This window comes from Lithobates pipiens, unplaced genomic scaffold, assembly GCF_037356315.1.
Source record: "Lithobates pipiens isolate NorthernLeopardFrog02 unplaced genomic scaffold, aLitPip1_a1.2 Scaffold_23, whole genome shotgun sequence".
Taxonomy (NCBI): domain Eukaryota; kingdom Metazoa; phylum Chordata; class Amphibia; order Anura; family Ranidae; genus Lithobates; species Lithobates pipiens.
In genome coordinates this window covers 44,933,284-44,953,160 of record NW_027507785.1, presented here as the reverse complement: position 1 = coordinate 44,953,160, position 19,877 = coordinate 44,933,284, and the positions used below count along the sequence as shown (strand labels likewise).

Genomic DNA, 19,877 nt, shown 5'->3' with positions numbered 1-19,877 from the left:
TCTTTACAGTATAAATGTACATATATGAAATCCTTTGTGCCGGCTCATTATTTTATCAGCGGGCAAATTCCAGCCAGTTGCTATGGATTCCCGTAGCGAGGAGTTCGCCTTTTATCTACGTCCCTCTGTACGGCGCTGTGCCAGGCGGCTATGTGGGGAATATTAGCGCCTACCGTATGATGTCATTATATTCTACCGCGAGCCACCTTTGTTACATAACAGAAAGAAAATGTGTTTTTAGAGAAAGCCGCGACTATTTCTGGAATCTTCTGCTGAGCAATCGCCAAAATAAAAACGAAAATTTGTGTCAGATTTTACCTTCAATGCGTTTCATCATTAACGGTCCAAACTGACCCAAAATATCTGTCCAGCCTATGCAGGGGGAATTTCCTCAGTCTCTCCTCCCCCCAGTGATCAGACTGTACATTGTAACTTTGTAGAAGGAGGAGGAGTCATTTTCTCAGTCTCTCCTCCCCCCAGTGATCAGACTGTACATTGTAACGTTGTAGAAGGAGGAGGAGTCATTTCCTCAGTCTCTCCTCCCCCCAGTGATCAGACTGTACATTGTAACTTTGTAGAAGGAGGAGGAGTCATTTCCTTGGTCTCTCCTCCCCCAGTGATCAGACTGTACATTGTAACTTTGTAGAAGGAGGAGGAGTCATTTCCTCAGTCTCTCCTCCCCCCAGTGATCAGACTGTACATTGTAACTTTGTAGAAGGAGGAGGAGTCATTTCCTTGGTCTCTCCTCCCCCAGTGATCAGACTGTACATTGTAACTTTGTAGAAGGGGGAGGAGTCATTTCCTCAGTCTCTCCTCCCCCCAGTGATCAGACTGTACATTGTAACTTTTTAGAAGGAGGAGGAGTCATTTCCTCAGTTGCTCCTCCCCCCAGTGATCAGACTGTACATTGTAACTTTGTAGAAGGAGGAGGAGTCATTTCCTCGGTCTCCCCTCCCCCAGTGATCAGACTGGTCATTGTACCTTTGTAGGCGAAAGGCCGCAGCAGGGGGCCGATCTGCGTCAGACATTTGTGAACACAATGCTAAAATGGGAAATTAACACTTTTGATGCTTCGCAACCGCACCTTAAATGTGCCGTTTACGGGTCGTTTATGGCGCGCTTGTGGGGCATTTTGATGGACCGTAGACAGCTCCAGGACACCGGCAGAGTGCAATACATAGCCCCCCCCCCCAAATCCCCCCTTACAACACAAATTCTCTTCACCCACCTCACCTGATACCACAGTGCCCAGGGCACCTGTCCCTCCTGCCCACCCCTTGTCCCAGCCTTGCCTGGGCCAGACTTCAATTTTTAAGGACCCATTCAGAACCTGGTGAGTGATATCATTTCTGGAAGCCCAGCGCAGCAACATTGCACTAACCAATGGAAGATGGATTAACAAGCGTTGCGGTAATGCGCGCCTTACTGCGACGCACCCAAGCGGAGAAGGTTTTCTCCAAACCTGGTTGACTTGACCAATCAGAAGTCCTGTGTGAAATGTATTTCGCACTATTTCATATAAATGAGATTCGCATGAAGTGAAAGGGGAGGTAAAAGGAGGACGGACGGACGGACGCAGCAACAGACAGACGCACAATATGACACGTGTGCCACCCCTGATGTGATCCGGACGCAGTGGGCTCTGCGGGGCCCCTCTCCGCCTCCTTATTATAGAACTGCAGCCATCAGCAGCTCTACTGAACTGGGAACAGCCATACAATTACATATGCAAATGTACAGCTGGAAGGGGGTGTGGCCTGGTGACTCACGCCTCAGTGCACGCCACTACTACATTCCGGGGGGGGGCACCATCCAGGCAATCACTGCTTCATAATGAGGAGCTGGAGTGGGGGTGGGTGAGGGTATCAGGCGGGGCATGAGAGATTTGAGGACATGGCACACATCTATATATTACAATTCACAATATAGAGCAATGAAAAATGTGAAATATTCTGCAGAGTTGCAATATGCTGCGCACACACATTAGAGTAGATATACACCCTAATGGGGGGGGGGGACATTTAGTTTTCTCTGTGCACAAAAAAATATGCTGATCTCCTTGCTGCCTCTTTGCAGTCACTTCCTGTCTGAATGCACTCCAGCAATGGTTTCATGTTATTTTTCAGGGCAGGCTTGCCAATGGTGACAACAATGGACCACACCTGGTTATACACTTGAAGACCAGGCTTTTCCTGACACTTTTCCTGACACTTTTTGTTTAATCAGTATTTTTTGCTAGAAAACTACTTACAGTGCCTACTACAGAAGGTGGGGCCTTTCTCAACGGAGGAGCACTTTTCTATCTATCTATCTATCTATCTATACAGTACCTTGAAATTTTCCACATGTTGTTATGTTACATCCAAAAACGTAAATGCATTTTTATTGGGATTTTATGTGATGGACCAACACAAAGTGGCTCATAATTGTGAAGTGGAAGGAAAACGATAATTGTTTTTTATTTATCTTTTTACAAATATGTGAAAAGTGTTTGTGTGTGTGGGGGGAGGGGGGCATTTGTATGGCGCCCCCCGGAGTCAATACTTTGTAAAACCCCTTTCTCTACAAGTCTTTTTGGGGGTGTCTCTACCAGCTTTGCCCATCTAGAGAGGACATTTCTCCCCATTCTTCTTCTTTGTAGAATATCTCAAGCTCTGTCAGATTGGATGGAGAGCGTCTGTGATCAGCAATTTTCAAGTCTTGCCACAGATTCTCAATGGGATTTAGGTCTGGACTGTGACTGGGCCATTCTAACACATGAAGATGCTTTGATGTAAACCATTCCATTGTAGCTCTGGCTGGATGTTTCGGGTCGTTGTCCTGCTGGAAGGGGAACCTCCGCCCCGGTCTCAAGTCTTTTGCAGACTCTAACAGGTTTTCTTCTAAGATTGTCCTGTATTTGTCTCCATCCATCTTCACATCAACTCTGACCAGCTTCCCTGTCCCTGCTGAAGAAAACCATCCCCACCACATGATGCTGCCACCACCATGTTTCACGGTGGGGATGGTGTGTTCAGGGGGATGGGCGGTGTTAGTTTCCCCACACATAGCATTTTGCTTTTAGGCCATAAAGTTGAATTTTGGTCTCCTCTGACCAGATCACCTTCTTCCACATGTTTGCTGCCCCCTCCCCCACATGGCTTCTCACAAACTACAAACAGGACTTCTTATGACTTTCTTTCTCCAATGTCTTTCTTCTTGTCACTCTTCCATAAAGGGCAGATTTGTGGAGAGACGACTAATAGTTGCCCTGTGGACAGATTCTCCCCCCTGAGCTGTGGATCTCTGCAGCTCCTCCAGAGTTACCATGGACCTCTTGGCTCTTCTCTGATGAATGCTCTCCTTGCCCGGCCCGGTCAGTTTAGGTGGACGGCCATGTCTTGGTAGGTTTGCAGTTGTGCCCATACTCTTTCCATTTTCCGATGATGGATTGAACAGAGCTCCGTGAGATGATCAAAGCTTGGGAGATTTTTTAATTACCTAACCCTGCTTTATACTTCTCCACAACTTTATCCCTAAACCTGTCTGGTGTGTTCCTTGGCCTTCATGATGCTGTTTGTTCAATAAGGTTCTCCAACAAACCTATGTGGGCTTCACAGAACAGCTGTATTTATACTGAGATTAAATTATACACAGGTGGACTCTATTTACTAATTGGGGGACTTCTGAAGGAAATTGGTTCCACTAGATTTCAGTTAGGGGTATCAGAGTAAAGGGGGTTGAATACAATTCCCCCCCCCCCCCCCCACACACACTTTTCACATATTTATTTGTAAACAATTTGGAAAATCACTTATCATTTTCCTTCCACTTCACAATTATGGAGCCACTTTGTGTTGGTCTATCACATAAAATCCCAATAAAATACATTTATGTTTTTGGTTGTAACATGATACAATGTGGAGGATTTCAAGGGGTATGAAAGCCCTGACTGGCCGTTCGGCACCATAGACAGCTCCAGGACATGGGCAGAGTGCAGCGACCCACAACAACCAATCAGAATTCTGTCAGGAACTGATGAGAGCTGGCCTCTGATTGGCTGGCATATACTCTACCTGTCATAGCAATTTGCCTGATTAAAGTGAATATTGTAATCCCCATATCTTATATTTCCACCATGGTACTTCATATAAAGAAATGTGGCAGTGATGGGACAAAGTCCTCAGGGCAAAAGAGGTAAAAGTACCCCCACCCCGCTTCCTCTTCCCACCCCGCTTCCTCTTCCCACCCCGCTTCCTCTTCCCACCCCATGAGCTGTGAACTACTTCAGCAGCATAGATTGTAGGTCTGGCCTGTTTTACGCCCCTTTCCAGGGTGGCTGCCTCTTCTGCCTACCCCTCGGCTCCATTTGAGTGCCTGTTTCAGTGTATCAGCCAGTGCACTCATCATTCCTGCCAGTGCACTCATCATTCCTGCCAGTGCACTCATCGTTCCTGCAATGTATCAGACAGTGCACTCATCATTCCTGCAATGTATCAGCCAGTGCACTCATCATTACTGCCAGTGCACTCATCATTCCTGCAATGTATCAGCCAGTGCACTCATCATTCCTGTCAGTGCACTCATCATTACTGCCAGTGCACTCATCATTCCTGCAATGTATCAGCCAGTGCACTCATCGTTCCTGCCAGTGCACTCATCATTACTGCCAGTGCACTCATCATTCCTGCAATGTATCAGCCAGTGCACTCATCATTCCTGTCAGTGCACTCATCATTCCTGCAGTGTATCAGCCAGTGCACTCATCATCCCTGCAGTGTATCAGCCAGTGCACTCATCATTCCTGCAGTGTATCAGCCAGTGCACTCATCATTCCTGCAGTGTATCAGCCAGTGCACTCATCATTCCTGCAATGTATCAGCCAGTGCACTCATCATTCCTGCAGTGTATCAGCCAGTGCACTCATCATTCCTGCAATGTATCAGCCAGTGCACTCATCATTCCTGCAGTGTATCAGCCAGTGCACTCATCATTCCTGCAGTGTATCAGCCAGTGCACTCATCATTCCTGCAATGTATCAGCCAGTGCACTCCTCATTCCTGCAATGTATCAGCCAGTGCACTCATCATTCCTGCAATGTATCAGCCAGTGCACTCATCATTCCTGCCAGTGCACTCATCATTCCTGCAGTGTATCAGCCAGTGCACTCATCATTCCTGCAGTGTATCAGCCAGTGCACTCATCATTCCTGCAATGTATCAGCCAGTGCACTCATCATTCCTGCAATGTATCAGCCAGTGCACTCAGTATTCCTGCAGTGTATCAGCCAGTGTACTCATCATTCCTGCAATGTATCAGCCAGTGCACTCATCATTCTTGCAGTGTATCAGCCAGTGTACTCATCATTCCTGCAGTGTATCAGCCACTGCACTCATCATTCCTGCAGTGTATCAGCCAGTATACTCATCATTCCTGCGATGTACAAGCCAGTGCACTCATCATTCCTGCAATGTATCAGCCAGTGCACTCATCATTCCTGCAATGTATCAGCCAGTGCACTCATCATTCCTGCAGTGTATCATCCAGTGCACTCATCATTCCTGCCAGTGCACTCATCATTCCTGCAATGTATCAGCCAGTGCACTCATCATTCCTGCCAGTGCACTCATCATTCCTGCAATGTATCAGCCAGTGCACTCATCATTCCTGCCAGTGCACTCATAATTCCTGCAATGTATCAGCCAGTGCACTCATCATCCCTGCAATGTATCAGCCAGTGCACTCATCATTCCTGCCAGTGCACTCATCATTCCTGCAATGTATCAGCCAGTGCACTCATCATTCTTGCAGTGTATCAGCCAGTGTACTCATCATTCCTGCAGTGTATCAGCCACTGCACTCATCATTCCTGCAGTGTATCAGCCAGTATACTCATCATTCCTGCGATGTACAAGCCAGTGCACTCATCATTCCTGCAATGTATCAGCCAGTGCACTCATCATTCCTGCAATGTATCAGCCAGTGCACTCATCATTCCTGCAGTGTATCATCCAGTGCACTCATCATTCCTGCCAGTGCACTCATCATTCCTGCAATGTATCAGCCAGTGCACTCATCATTCCTGCCAGTGCACTCATCATTCCTGCAATGTATCAGCCAGTGCACTCATCATTCCTGCCAGTGCACTCATAATTCCTGCAATGTATCAGCCAGTGCACTCATCATCCCTGCAATGTATCAGCCAGTGCACTCATCATTCATGCCAGTGCACTCATCATCCCTGCAATGTATCAGCCAGTGCACTCATCATTCCTGCCAGTGCACTCATCATTCCTGCAATGTATCAGCCAGTGCACTCATCATTCCTGCCAGTGCACTCATCATTCCTGCAATGTATCAGCCAGTGCACTCATCATCCCTGCAATGTATCATCCAGTGCACTCATCATTCCTGATGAACAGCTGTTGAGATAAAATCAATTATCCACATGAAGAGTCTGTTTCCTGATCAGCCCAGTAGACTTTTGCTGGGAGAAAGGAACAGGACAGCGCAATCACCGCTATACTGCACTGCTAAGAAGGAAGCAAAATCTTTCATTTTCAATTTATCAGCTGGGAGGCCGAATCACTTTCACTGACTATCCCGGCACAACCCTCTGCTGCTGACATCAATAACACTGGAGCTTTTTCTTTATTGGAAAATAAATGATGATCCCGTTAAAGTGACTGCACTGATTTAAGGCAGAGTAGAGGGGGGTAGGAAGAGGGGTACACAGTGACAGGACAATGAAAATAGTTAAAGAAGAACCCCGCTCACTTAAAATCAGAATGGGATTATAAAGCTACTAAGTGCAACAAATGATCAGCCGTCCCTCCTATGTCTGTAATTGTAAATGACACAAACAATGGCTCGTGACACCCTCAAAAGATGTGCCTGTGTGTTCCACTAAGGTAGCTCATACTCACAAGGAGCACACCATATGCAGGAGCAGAGCAGGGAAAGATCCCACAGAATTATGGCTCAGTTTTTTTTATAGCTGGTTTTAGATTTCAGTTCTTCCTTGTGGAAGAGGATCAGCAGCTGAACATATGGAATATATTGAAATTGCTGCACATGCAATTGGCAGTGAGCGCCATGGAGACAACCGGAGAGCGATTATTGCCAGGCTTGTGGATTTTCTTATATTATCAGATGTGATCAATTCATCATTTTTGCTTAGCGGGGTTCTCCTTTAAGCATCTGGTTTAGTACAGACTTCATTACCTTTATATTGGGGTTCTTGAATGATGATCCTCTGTACCAACCTGGAAGATAAAGAGAACCTGTTAGCGCATCTCCAGCACTCACTTTATTGTAACAACATTGTAATATTGGAACTTAATTGAAACATAGAGATTAGAAGCGAATGAAGGAGTTAGAAAGAATGGACACATTTCACCTAATCCAGTGCCCTGCTCACTTGTCGGCACCTGCTCTAGCCTTCCTTATATGCCCCTTCCCCATCCCCCAGATAAAGCCTCCTGAAATTTCTGTCCTAGTGCAGACTATCTAAAACCTGATTCTCCATAGGTTTATTCAGCCTATTGCATTAGAGTTTGCACCCCAAAGCTCAAACGCAAAGTGGACGGTGTCAGTGGGGCAGAGGATGGTGTCAGTAGGGCAGTGGATGGTGTCAGTAGGGCAGTGGATGGTGGCAGTGGGGCAGAGGATGGTGGCATTGGGGCAGTGGATGGTGGCAGTGGGGCAGAGGATGGTGTCAGTAGGGCAGTGGATGGTGTCAGTAGAACAGTGGACAACATCAGTAGGGCAGAGGATGGTGTCAGTAGGGCAGTGGATGGTGTCAGTAGGGCAGTGGATGGTGTCAGTAGAGCAGAGGATGGTGTCAGTAGGACAGTGGATGGTGTCAGCAGGGCAGTGGATGGTGGCAGTGGGGCAGAGGATGGTGGCAGTGGGGCAGTGGATGGTGTCAGTAGAACAGTGGACAGCATCAGTAGGGCAGTGGACGGTATCAGTAGAGCAGAGCACGGTGTAAGTAGGGCAGTGGATGGTGTTAGTTGGGCAGTGGACGGTGTCAGTAGAGCAGTGGACGGTGTCAGTAGGGCAGTGGATGGTGTCAGTAGAGCAGTGGACGGTGTCAGTAGGGCAGTGGACAGTGTCAGTAGGGCAGTGGACAGTGTCAGTAGGGCAGTGGACAGTGTCAGTAGGGCAGTGGATGGTGTCAGTAGAGCAGTGGACGGTGTCAGTAGGGCAGTGGACAGTGTCAGTAGGGCAGTGGACAGCATCAGTAGGGCAGTGGACGGTGTCAGTAGAGCAGAGGACGGTGTAAGTAGGGCAGTGGATGGTGTTAGTTGGGCAGTGGACGGTGTCAGTAGAGCAGTGGACGGTGTCAGTAGGGCAGTGGACAGCATCAGTAGGGCAGTGGACGGTGTCAGTAGAGCAGAGGACGGTGTAAGTAGGGCAGTGGATGGTGTTAGTTGGGCAGTGGACGGTGTCAGTAGAGCAGTGGACGGTGTCAGTAGGGCAGTGGATGGTGTCAGTAGAGCAGTGGACGGTGTCAGTAGGGCAGTGGACAGTGTCAGTAGGGCAGTGGACAGTGTCAGTAGGGCAGTGGACAGTGTCAGTAGGGCAGTGGATGGTGTCAGTAGAGCAGTGGACGGTGTCAGTAGGGCAGTGGACAGTGTCAGTAGGGCAGTGGACAGCATCAGTAGGGCAGTGGACGGTGTCAGTAGAGCAGAGGACGGTGTAAGTAGGGCAGTGGATGGTGTTAGTTGGGCAGTGGACGGTGTCAGTAGAGCAGTGGACGGTGTCAGTAGGGCAGTGGACAGCATCAGTAGGGCAGTGGACGGTGTCAGTAGAGCAGAGGACGGTGTAAGTAGGGCAGTGGATGGTGTTAGTTGGGCAGTGGACGGTGTCAGTAGAGCAGTGGACGGTGTCAGTAGGGCAGTGGATGTTGTCAGTAGAGCAGTGGACGGTGTCAGTAGGGCAGTGGACAGTGTCAGTAGGGCAGTGGACAGTGTCAGTAGGGCAGTGGATGGTGTCAGTAGAGCAGTGGACAGTGTCAGTAGAGGAGTGGATGGTGTCAGTAAAGCAGTGGATGGTGTCAGTAGTCCAGTGGATGGTGTCAGTAGTCCAGTTGATGGTGTCAGTAGGGCAGTGGATGTGTCAGTAGAGGAGTGGATGGTGTCAGTAGAGCAGTGGATGGTGTCAGAAGTCCAGATGATGTTGTCAGTAGGGCAGTGGATGTGTCAGTAGGAAAAATATTGGTGTCAGCAGTAGGGCAGAGGTTGGTGTCAGTCAGTAGAGCAGTGTATAGTGTCAGCAAGGCAATGGATGGTGTCAGTAAGGCAGGGGACTTTGTCAGTAGGGCAGAGCTTGTGTCAGTAGAACAGTGGATGGTGTCAGTAGTTTTAGCAGGGGGAATCTGTGTGATTAAGGTGTGCCTGGGTACACTGGGCAAATCCCCTGCGCAAGCCTATGCAATACTTTACAAGGCTAAGCAAGCACCCCAACACCAATCTGTGGGGGGAAGAGGGGAAAATGTCCTAGGTGGCCTTATACCACAAAACATTTTTTTTGGTGGCTTCAGTTGCAGATAGATCAGCCCCATTCACACCTGCGCGCCTCGTAAAAGTACAAAAAATTGTGTAATTTTGCACACATTTACGAAACATGAGAAAAACACGTGTCACGCTTACAGTACCATTCCCTGTTTATGGTGCCCCAGACACGGCTAGCAGACGTGTGATTTTCCACGTGGATAAAAAAACGCGCAACAATACTTGCAGTTAAAAAGATGCAAAGATCGACACACAAAAAGCTACCTGAGCTACTTTGATGGTTTTGTTGCACAAAAGGCATCTCACTGAAATGAATGGGCAGCCCTATGTGCTTGGTGCAGGAACGCACACAAGATGCGTACAAATGGCAGTGCGACATTGCGCACACATTCTCAATACGCACACAATGCAGGTGCGAACGAGTGCGCGTTTTCACACCTTTCAGCACATTCCTATGCTTTCGCATGTAGGTCAGCCCACTCATTTCAAGGGGCTGCTCCACGTGCGGGAAATGCGGAAAAGAAGTCCATGACCGTTTTCCAAAATAGCGCCACACTAAACCACTTGGTGTTGCAACACCATGTGGTTTGACGCGTGCGAAAACGCGTACATTAGCAATGCGTGGGGTGCCATTAATAATTAATAGCGCTGCCACACATCTGCTATGGGGCAGCGCATTTTTGTGAGTGTCAGGAAAGCGTACGATTTTGCACGCGATCCCCAACATACGCTTGGCGTGAACCGAGCCTTACTGATGATTCTTGACCGGGGAACTCGTGTTATTTGCACAAGGACCGATCTTTCTTCTGCGGTACAAAACTGACACTCATGCCCCGTACACACGAGCAAATTTTCAGTCGGAAAAAAACTTGTTGATGTTTTTTCTGACGGAATTCCGCTCAAGCTTGGCTTGCACACACACGGTCACACAAAAGTTCTCTGAATTTTTGACCGTCAAGAACGCGGTGACCTACAACACTACGACGAGCCAAGAAAATTAAGTTCAATGATACCGAGCATGCGTCTAATTGTTTCCAAGCCTGCGTAGGAATTTTGCGCGTTGGAATTTGTACAGACGATTGGAATTTCCGATCGGAACTTTTTCTGACCGAAAAAATTGAGAACGTGTTCGCAATCTTTTAGTGGCTGGATTTCGGCCAGCCAAAGTCCAATGGAGCCTACACACGATCGCATTTTCCCACCAAAAAGCTCTCATCGGTCTTTTGTTGACGGAATTTCCGATCGTGTGTGTACGCGGCATTAGATTAGGCTTGGTTCACACAGGGGCGACTTGTCCAGGCGACTTAGCCGCCTGACAAGTCGCACTCCGTTCTGTACTATGGAACCGTTCTAATAGGAGCGACTCAAGTCGCTCCGACTTAGAAAAAAGGTTCCTGTACTACTTTTGGGGCGACCTCGGGCGACTTGCATTGACTTCTATACAGAAGTCGTTTTGCAAGTCGCCGCTGAAGTCGTTTGCGGGTCGCGTCTGTGAGTTGCGCTGCAAGTCGTGCCGCCCCTGTGTGAAGAGGCTGCAATGTCAAGCAGAGTTACAATGTAGCAATGTTATTATTAATTCATTGTAACTACTCTGGCTCAGTAATAGCAGATTAAAGGGATGACCTCTGACCTGCATATGATGTTAGTTAACACAACCTTAAAAATAATAATAATAATAATAATAATAATAATAATAATAAAAAAAAGATACAAATAAAACATGCTCCCATTTAACCCCTTTGTAACCCTTAGTAAATACCAATCAGCCCTAATTAACCACCTGCTTCCCAAGCCTAGTCAGACACTTCTCTCCTATAAGTAAAAAAAATCATGTTTTTTTACAAAAAAAATTACTAAGAACCTCAATAAAAAATCATATATGTTCTTTTTAAGCCCTAAAGAATAAAATGGTGGGTGGTGCAATTTTTTTTATGTCACACTGTATTTTCGTAGCGATTTTTTTTTTTTAAAACACAGTTTTTTTTGGAAAACACTGCACTTTAATTAATTTTAGCAACACAAACACAACATGATACCCATTTACCCATTTTTTTATGGTAAAATATAAAATATGTTGTTATGCTGAGTAAATAGATACCTAACATGTTACGCTTTAAAATTGTGCACGCTTGTGGAACGGCGCCAAACTATACGGTATCTAAAAATCTCTATAGACGAAGATTTAAAGCGGGAGTTCCGCCGTTTTTTTTTTTTAAAAGCCAGCAGCTACAAATACTGCAGCTGCTGACTTTTAAAATAATGACACTTACCCGCCCAGCGCGCCCGCGATGTCGGCACCCGAATACTGTACTGTACAGGTACCTGCACCCCCCCCCCTCCCCCATGAAAGGTGCCAATTGTGGTGCCGGAGGGGGGGAGGGTTCCAATGAGTGGAAGCTCCACTTTAGGGTGGACCTCCGCTTTAAATGCCTTTACAGGTTACCAGTTTAGAGTTACACAGGAGGTGTGGGGTTATAATAATTGCTCTGGGTCTGAAGTGATACATCATGATACCTCACATGTGTGTGGCGCAAGTGACGTTTACATGTGCGTGCGTTCGCTTTTGTGCGCAAGCAAGGGAGGATGGAGTTGCTTTAAAAAAAGTTTTATTATTATTTTTTAATTTTCTTTATTTTTACACTGTCTGTTTAGATTTGTTTTATTTATTTAATTATTTTTGATCGCTTTTATTGCTGTCACAAAGAGTGTAAACAATCAGCAGTGACAGGTCCTCTTTACTGAGCGATCTGGAGTCTATCAGACCCCTGATGTCTCCTCTGCCCTTAAAGTGATTGTAAGGATTTTTTTTTTTTTTTTTTCATTTTAAAATAACAAACATATCATACTTACCTCCAATGTGCAGCTCATTTTGCACAGAGTGGCCCCGACCTCCTCTTTTGGGGTCCCCCGGCGGCTCTCGCGGCTCCTCCCCACATCTCATAGCCCCCTCGGAAAAGCACTTCCCTGAAAGGGTTAACTTGCAGGCGCGCTCCCGAGTCCATTATCTGTGTCTATAGACACAGAATGCCGGAATCGGCCCCCGGTGCCCCCGCGTCATTGGATTTGATTGACAGCTGCGGGAGCCAATGACTGCGCTGCTATCAATCTATCCAATCAAGAGCTGGGACCCCATGGAGAGAGAGACAGTGCGTCCCCGCTGAAGAGATGAAGGGGCTCAGGTAAGTAAAATGGGGGGGCTAGGGGGGGGGCGGTGACTGTGAAGTGTTTTTTCACAAACTTTTACAACCCCTTTAACTGCATCAGATCAGACTAGTGCACTGCCGAAAAATGTGTTCGTTTTCGTTTCATTAGGTTTTATTTTTTATTTATTTTTTAGTTTTTTGGGTCATTCGTTATGATCGCAATTCTCAAATTTGTAAATTCGAAAATGCGTAAATTCATAAATTCGAAAATTCTAAAATCCGAACATAAGAAAGAAAATCCGAAAATTCTAAAGAATAAATAACTAACTAATAATTATTAAATGATAGGTATTGGAATTTTCTTTCAAATTTGGCTGTTAGTGAACATAACAAATACAAATTAATCAAAGGTTACGAATGATCAGAACTAAAGAATGACTTATCTAAACAAATGGAACGGAACAAATTAATAAATAATAATAATTATAATAAAAAGTTTTTATTATTATTCTTTCTCTCTCTTTTTTTTTCTTTTTTTGTACACCCTTTTGATATAATCCTTTTGATATGCATGTTTTTTTTTTTTATCACATTTTGTAATTTTTATATTAAAATAGTGGTTATTAAATAAAAAAAAATATTTTTTATTTATAGTTTTTATTATTATTATTATTATTGTTATTTATTATTATTATGAATTTGTTATGTTCCATTGGTTTATATACGGCATTCGTTATTTTGTAACTTCGGATAAATCTGTATTCGTTACATTCACTAACAGACAAATTTGAAATGAAAAATTCCAATACCTATAATTTAATATTAGTAATAGTAGAAGTTATTATCAGTTAGTTATTATTTCAGATTTTTAAATCTTCGGGTTTTCGCATTTTTGAATTTCCGAATTTCCAAATTTATAAATGTATGAATTTACGAATTTACGAATATTCGGAAAAACTAGTCAAGCGTGTTTTCATTCATTCGGATATTTCCAAATGAACAAATTTGTCGAAATTCGTTAAAAAATTTATTCGGAATGAAACAAATTACACATGTCTAGATCAGACCAAGACTTGCACAAGCTGCTAATAACTTGTCAACAGAAGACCGTAACCAGAAATGCCAAAATACAGTTTTGCTTTTGCTGCTAATTTTTTTTAAATTTAATGTTTTTATCATTAATATTCCTCTGCTCCATAGGGGGCGTACTGGGGTGAGAGCTGAAGGGGTTAAAAAAAAAATCTATTCAAGAAAAAAAAAAAACCTGCTAAATAATATCATTTTCCACCTTCGACAAAGAAGCCCTGTGAAGGTGTTTTTGTTGTCAGAGCGGCTGCTCCCTCGGTGAAGATAATAATGTCTGACAACCAATCAGAATGGGCCTCGTGTGGCGGCATTGTTGCGGGGAACGTTTTTATCCTGAGCAGGTGACAGAGAGGACATGTCGGGCCCTATAGACAGAGAGATGTAGGGCACGGGGGTGACTCTGGGATGTCACCGAGGTGTTCCCGAATGAGAAGAACGAATGAGACACATTCAGACAACGCGTGTCACCGCCGGAGACGGCCACCACCACCGCTATCCGAGGTGACAGCCGCGTCAACTGACATTCCTGTTGTCACCGGCACAGCGTCCCGCATCGCGGGGTCACCAAGAATTCTCTGTGCAGTAATTTACCAGAAGCTGCGTCTGCTATTCACCCCCGTCCCCCCCGTCACACGCAACACCGACATCCGACTGGAAACATGGAGGAAAAGTATAAAAAAAACCGGCAAAAAACGCAAAGCGACCCAAAGATCCCACAGACTGCGAAATCATCCAAAAATCAACAATTCCTGAAGATTACAAAAAAAAAAAACAGCAATTGTTTTTGCTGTACGGGATAGATAGATAGATAGATAGATAGATAGATAGATAGATAGATAGATAGATAGATAGATAGATAGATAGATAGATAGATAGATAGATAGATAGATAGATAGATAGATAGATAGATAGATAGATAGATAGATAGATAGACAGACGGACGGACAGACAGACAGACAACAGATAGACAGAGAGGTAGATCGATAGATAGATAGATAGACGGACGGACGGACGGACGGACGGACGGACGGACGGACGGACGGACGGACAGACAGACAGACAACAGATCGACAGAGAGGTAGATCGACAGACAGACAGACAGATAGATAGATAGATAGATAGATAGATAGATAGATAGATAGATAGATAGATAGATAGATAGATAGATAGATAGATAGATAGATAGACGGACGGACGGACAGACAGACAGACAACAGATAGACAGAGAGGTAGATCGACAGACAGACAGACAGACAGACAGATAGATAGATAGATAGATAGATAGATGGATAGATAGATGGATAGATAGATAGATGGATAGATGGACAGATAGACAGAGAGATAGATCGATAGACAGATAGATAGATAGATAGATAGATAGATAGATAGATAGATAGATAGATAGATAGATGGATAAACAGACAGACAGACAGACAGATAGATAGATAGATAGATAGATAGATAGATAGACAGACAGACAGACAGACAGACAGACAGACAGACAGACAGATGGATAGACAGACAGACAACAGATAGACAGAGAGATAGATCGATAGACAGACAGACAGACAGACAGACAGACAGATAGATAGATAGGTAGATAGATAGATATAGATAGATAGATAGATAGATAGATAGATAGATAGATAGATAGATAGAAAGATAGATAGATAGATAGAAAGATAGATAGATAGACAGACAGACAGACAGACAGACAGACAGACAGATAGATAGATGGATAGACAGACAGACAACAGATAGACAGAGAGATAGATCGATAGACAGACAGACAGACAGATAGATAGATAGACAGACAGACAGATAGATAGATAGATAGATAGATAGATAGATAGATAGATAGATAGATAGATAGATAGATCGTGGATGTGGAAAAGTGATATGAATACGCTAATAGACGCTTAAAAAAACAAAACGCTATTATAAAATCGTTGAAAAGGGTTGAAAAACTCACCGCAAGGCTATTGGCATTTTTATAACGTTATTTTAACGTCCAGTGTGTATGAGGCCTTATGGTCAGGTAGGTTAGTGTAGGGGTCATATAGGTCAGTGCCGGTGTCACGTAGGTCAGTAAAGGTCAGGTAGGTCAGTGTCGTGGTCAAGTAGGTTAGTGTAGGTGTCAGGTAGGTCAGTGTAGGTGTCAGGTAGGTCAGTGTTGGTGTCAGGTAAATTAGTGTAGGGGTCAGGTAGGTCAGTATAAAGGTCAGGTAGGTCAGTGTTGGTGTCAGATAGGTCAGTGTAGGGGTCAGGTAAGTTAGTGTAGGTATTAGGTAGGTCGGTGTTGGTGTCAGGTAGGTCAGTATAAAGGTCAGGTAGGTCAGTGTAGGGGTCAGGCAGGTCAGTGCAGGGGTCAGGTAGGTTAGTGTAGGTGTTAGGTAGGTCAGTGTTGGTGTCAGGTAGGTCAGCATAATGTTCAGCTAGGTCAGTGTAGTGGTCAGGTAGGTCAGTGTAGGGGTTAGGTAGGTCAGTGTAGGTAGGCAAGTGTAGGGGTCAGGTATTTCAGTGTAATGGTCAGATAGGTCACATGGGCTACATGGGCAGGGCAAAGGGGTGGAGACAGGGGCGGGGCCAATGAGGGTGGTAAAATGAGGTTTCGCCAAGGGTGTCAAAACTCCTTGCACCAGCCCTGTGTGTTTGTCATGTAACATCATAGGGATACCCATTCACTTGAAGTGAATAGCGCCGCCTTATGCTGTGGCCGCGTTATCTTATGAGTGGTGTTGTTGGCGGTTTGTCATGCGTTGTACCGCAGCGAACGCTCACCTTCACATTTTTCCAGAATGTGGACGGTTTCTCCCAGTTCTAGAGTTAACCCTTGTGGCACGGATCCTCGGAAACTGGATAACACTGAGGGAGACAAAGAGAGAGTCATCAGTGACGTTCAGCAACCAAATGACAATAAAGATTCAGCGTTCAGTATTTTTATCACACATTTCTTTCTGGGCGCCGGGCGAATGTCAGCGCTCCGTGTGAGCCCCTCGCCACCTTCCTACGCGATCGCTGCTCTGTGCTGGCGGGAGGTGACATTATGGCAATATGTGGTGGGGCTCATTGGAACTCTGTGTCACTGCGCTGTGACATTGTAACAATCTGCAAAACGCAATGATACAATAATACAATATTACTATACAATGATACAATGATACTGTACAACGGTACAATGACACTACACATTGATACAATCCTGCTATGCAATCATTCATTTAAACTAGAGAGAGTGCCAAATCTGGTGCAGCTCTGCCAATCAGCTTCCAGGGTTTTTGTCAAAGCTTAACCACTTCAGTCCTGGAAGCTTTTACCCCCATAATGACCAGGCCATTTTTTTTTTGCGATATGGCACTGCATTTCTTTAACTGACAATGGCGCGGTTGTGCGATGTTGTACAAAAAACAAATTGATGTCCTTTTTTTCCCCACACATAGATCTTTCTTTTGGTGGTATTTGATCACCTCATTCAAGGCTTTGGATATCTTTTTCTATCTTTTATTCTTTTTATACTTTTTCATCTTTATAAAGTTCCATTACCTTGTTACGCAGGTCTTTTGACAGTTCTTTTCTGCTCTCCGTGACTCATTATCTAGCCTGCTCAGTGCATCCATGTGAGAGTTAACAAGGTGGGTAAATTTACCTTTAATTGCCATTGTAACCTGTGTGTGTCACCTTGTGTGTCTGTAACAAGGCCAAACATTCCGGGGTTGGGGGGCGGAGCATTTGGGTGATTTCTGTTATCATTATGATTTAAAAAGGAGCCAAACAACTCTGTGATAATAAATGGCCTCATATCATCACTATCCTTAAATAAAAGACAGTTTTTGGCATGATCAGTCATATTCTTAATATCAGTGCCAACATTTCACTATTTCTGCCAGGGGATGCAGACTTTTGAGCACAACTGTATACAATGATACTGTACTACTATACAGTGATACAATGATACTATACAATCATACCATGGTACTATGCAATGATACTATACAATCATACCATGGTACTATGCAATGATACTATACAATCATACCATGTTACTATACAGTGATACAATGATACTATACAATGATACTATACATGATCAGGGGGGTACAGCCATTACAACTGTAAGGGTCCCCGGGGCCCGAGGGGCCCGCCCGGGCCAAAAGAAGGCAGGGCGGGGGAAGGGGACCGGCCCTGTGCAGTATAGAAAAGATCTCACAGTTTCTGCAGTTCTGGTGTCATTAATTTTAGTCGTCAAGCTCTTTACTGCCACCTCTGGCTACTATGTGCATGTGCACCCCTCGTGTGATGTGATCTGCCTGTACTATGCTTCTCAGCAACATGTCAGCTTTGTAAAAACGCGCCGGAATCAGTTAGGAAGCTACAAGTAGGGGCTGTGAAGGAAAGGGAGGGGGGCTGTTTGTGTACAGGGAGGGGCCAGAGGCTTGTGTGTGTACAGATTTGTGTATGTGGGGCTGCCATATATACAGGTGTGTGTGTGGGGGGGGGGGGCTGACATATATACAGGTGTGTGTGGGGGGCACTGACATATATACAGGTGTGTGAGGGGGGGCTGCCATATATACAGGTGTGTGTGTGTGTGTGTTTGGGGGTCTGATATATACAAGGTGTGTGTGAGGGGGGCTGCCATATATACAGGTGTGTGCGTGTGTGGGGGCTGACATATATACAGGTTGGGGGCTGACATATATACAGATGTGTGTGTGTGTGTGGGGGGGGGGGCTGACATCTATACAGGTGTGTGTGGCGGGGGGGGCTGACATATATACAGGTGTGTGTGGGGGGGCTTACATATATACAGGTGTGTGTGGGGGGGCTGACATATATACAGGTGTGTGTGTGGGGGGGCTGACATATATACAGGTGTGTGTGGGGGGGCTGACATATATACAGGTGTGTGTGTGGGGGGGCTGACATATATACAGGTGTGTGTGGGGGGGCTGACATATATACAGGTGTGTGTGGGGGGGGGCTGATATATATACAGGTGTGTGTGTGGGGGGGCTGACATATATACAGGTGTGTGTGGGGGGGCTGACATATATACAGGTGTGTGTGTGGGGGGGCTGACATATATACAGGTGTGTGTGGGGGGGGCTGACATATATACAGGTGTGTGTGTGGGGGGGCTGACATATATACAGGTGTGTGTGGGGGGGCTGACATATATACAGGTGTGTGTGGGGGGGGGGGCTGATATATATACAGGTGTGAGGGGGGCTGGCAAATATACAGGTGTGAGGGGGCTGACATACATACAGGATTGAGGGGGGGCTGAGTGCGTACAGGTGAGGTGATCGGTGTGCAGGTTCAGTACGATGGCCCATAGGCAAGCCCTGTGGAATGTTGGTGGTCAAGCTGTAGGGGGGGGGGGGCAGGTCTAAAGCTATGTAAGGGGCCCAAAAATTTCTGATGGCTGCCCTGTACATGATACAATGATACTATACAATCATACCATGTTACTATACATTGATACTATACATTGTGGACTCTCTGGATGCCTGTTGCTCACTGTAACAGGGCTCCCCAGGAATTAATCTGCTACACTTCATTCACTTTATATGAATGGTGGGGACACTCTACTATGTATCTCTATGGGGTGATCTCTCAATGGTCAGCAATGACCCATCAAACTGCTCTGGAATATCTGTGGACAGACTGGATCTTACTGCACTGTGCTTTACTGCTCCCCCCCCCCCCCCCCAGTACAGGTCTATCAGTGTCCTCTGTGTGTACTACACTTGTGGTGTGGCTTACCCTGCAACTGAGTTTATCTCAGCATCTACAAAGGGGTCTGCATGTCATTCAGATAGAAACGTGAAATGAAGAATCTTCAAACCTCTTCATTGAAACCTAATGTTATGACCCCATGAGATAGCTCAGTATTATGTGACCCCCCCCCCCCCCCCCCATAGGACAACTCCATGTTATGTTCCTGTGACCCTACGAGACATTTCCATATTATGTGACTCCCATAAGGCAAGTACATATTATGTTTGGTGACCCCATGTACTACGCTGGGTGACACCATGAGACACCTTTTATCTGACCCTATGAGAGAGCTTCATACTATGTGACCCCATGAGACAGCCCTGTGTTATCTGACCCCATGAGACAGCTTTGTAATATGTGACCCCATGAA

The 19,877-nt window shown here is 45.5% G+C and overlaps 1 protein-coding gene across 1 annotated transcript in view; it reads right to left on the bottom strand.

Annotated features, from left to right (window-relative positions):
• DOCK3 (dedicator of cytokinesis 3) overlaps positions 1-19,877 on the bottom strand; it is a 189,767-nt gene that overhangs the window by 119,532 nt on the left and 50,358 nt on the right. The window contains 3 exon segments of the mRNA XM_077451060.1: positions 982-1,042; positions 7,161-7,244; positions 16,508-16,591. Coding sequence (XP_077307186.1) covers positions 982-1,042; positions 7,161-7,244; positions 16,508-16,591 — 229 coding nt within the window.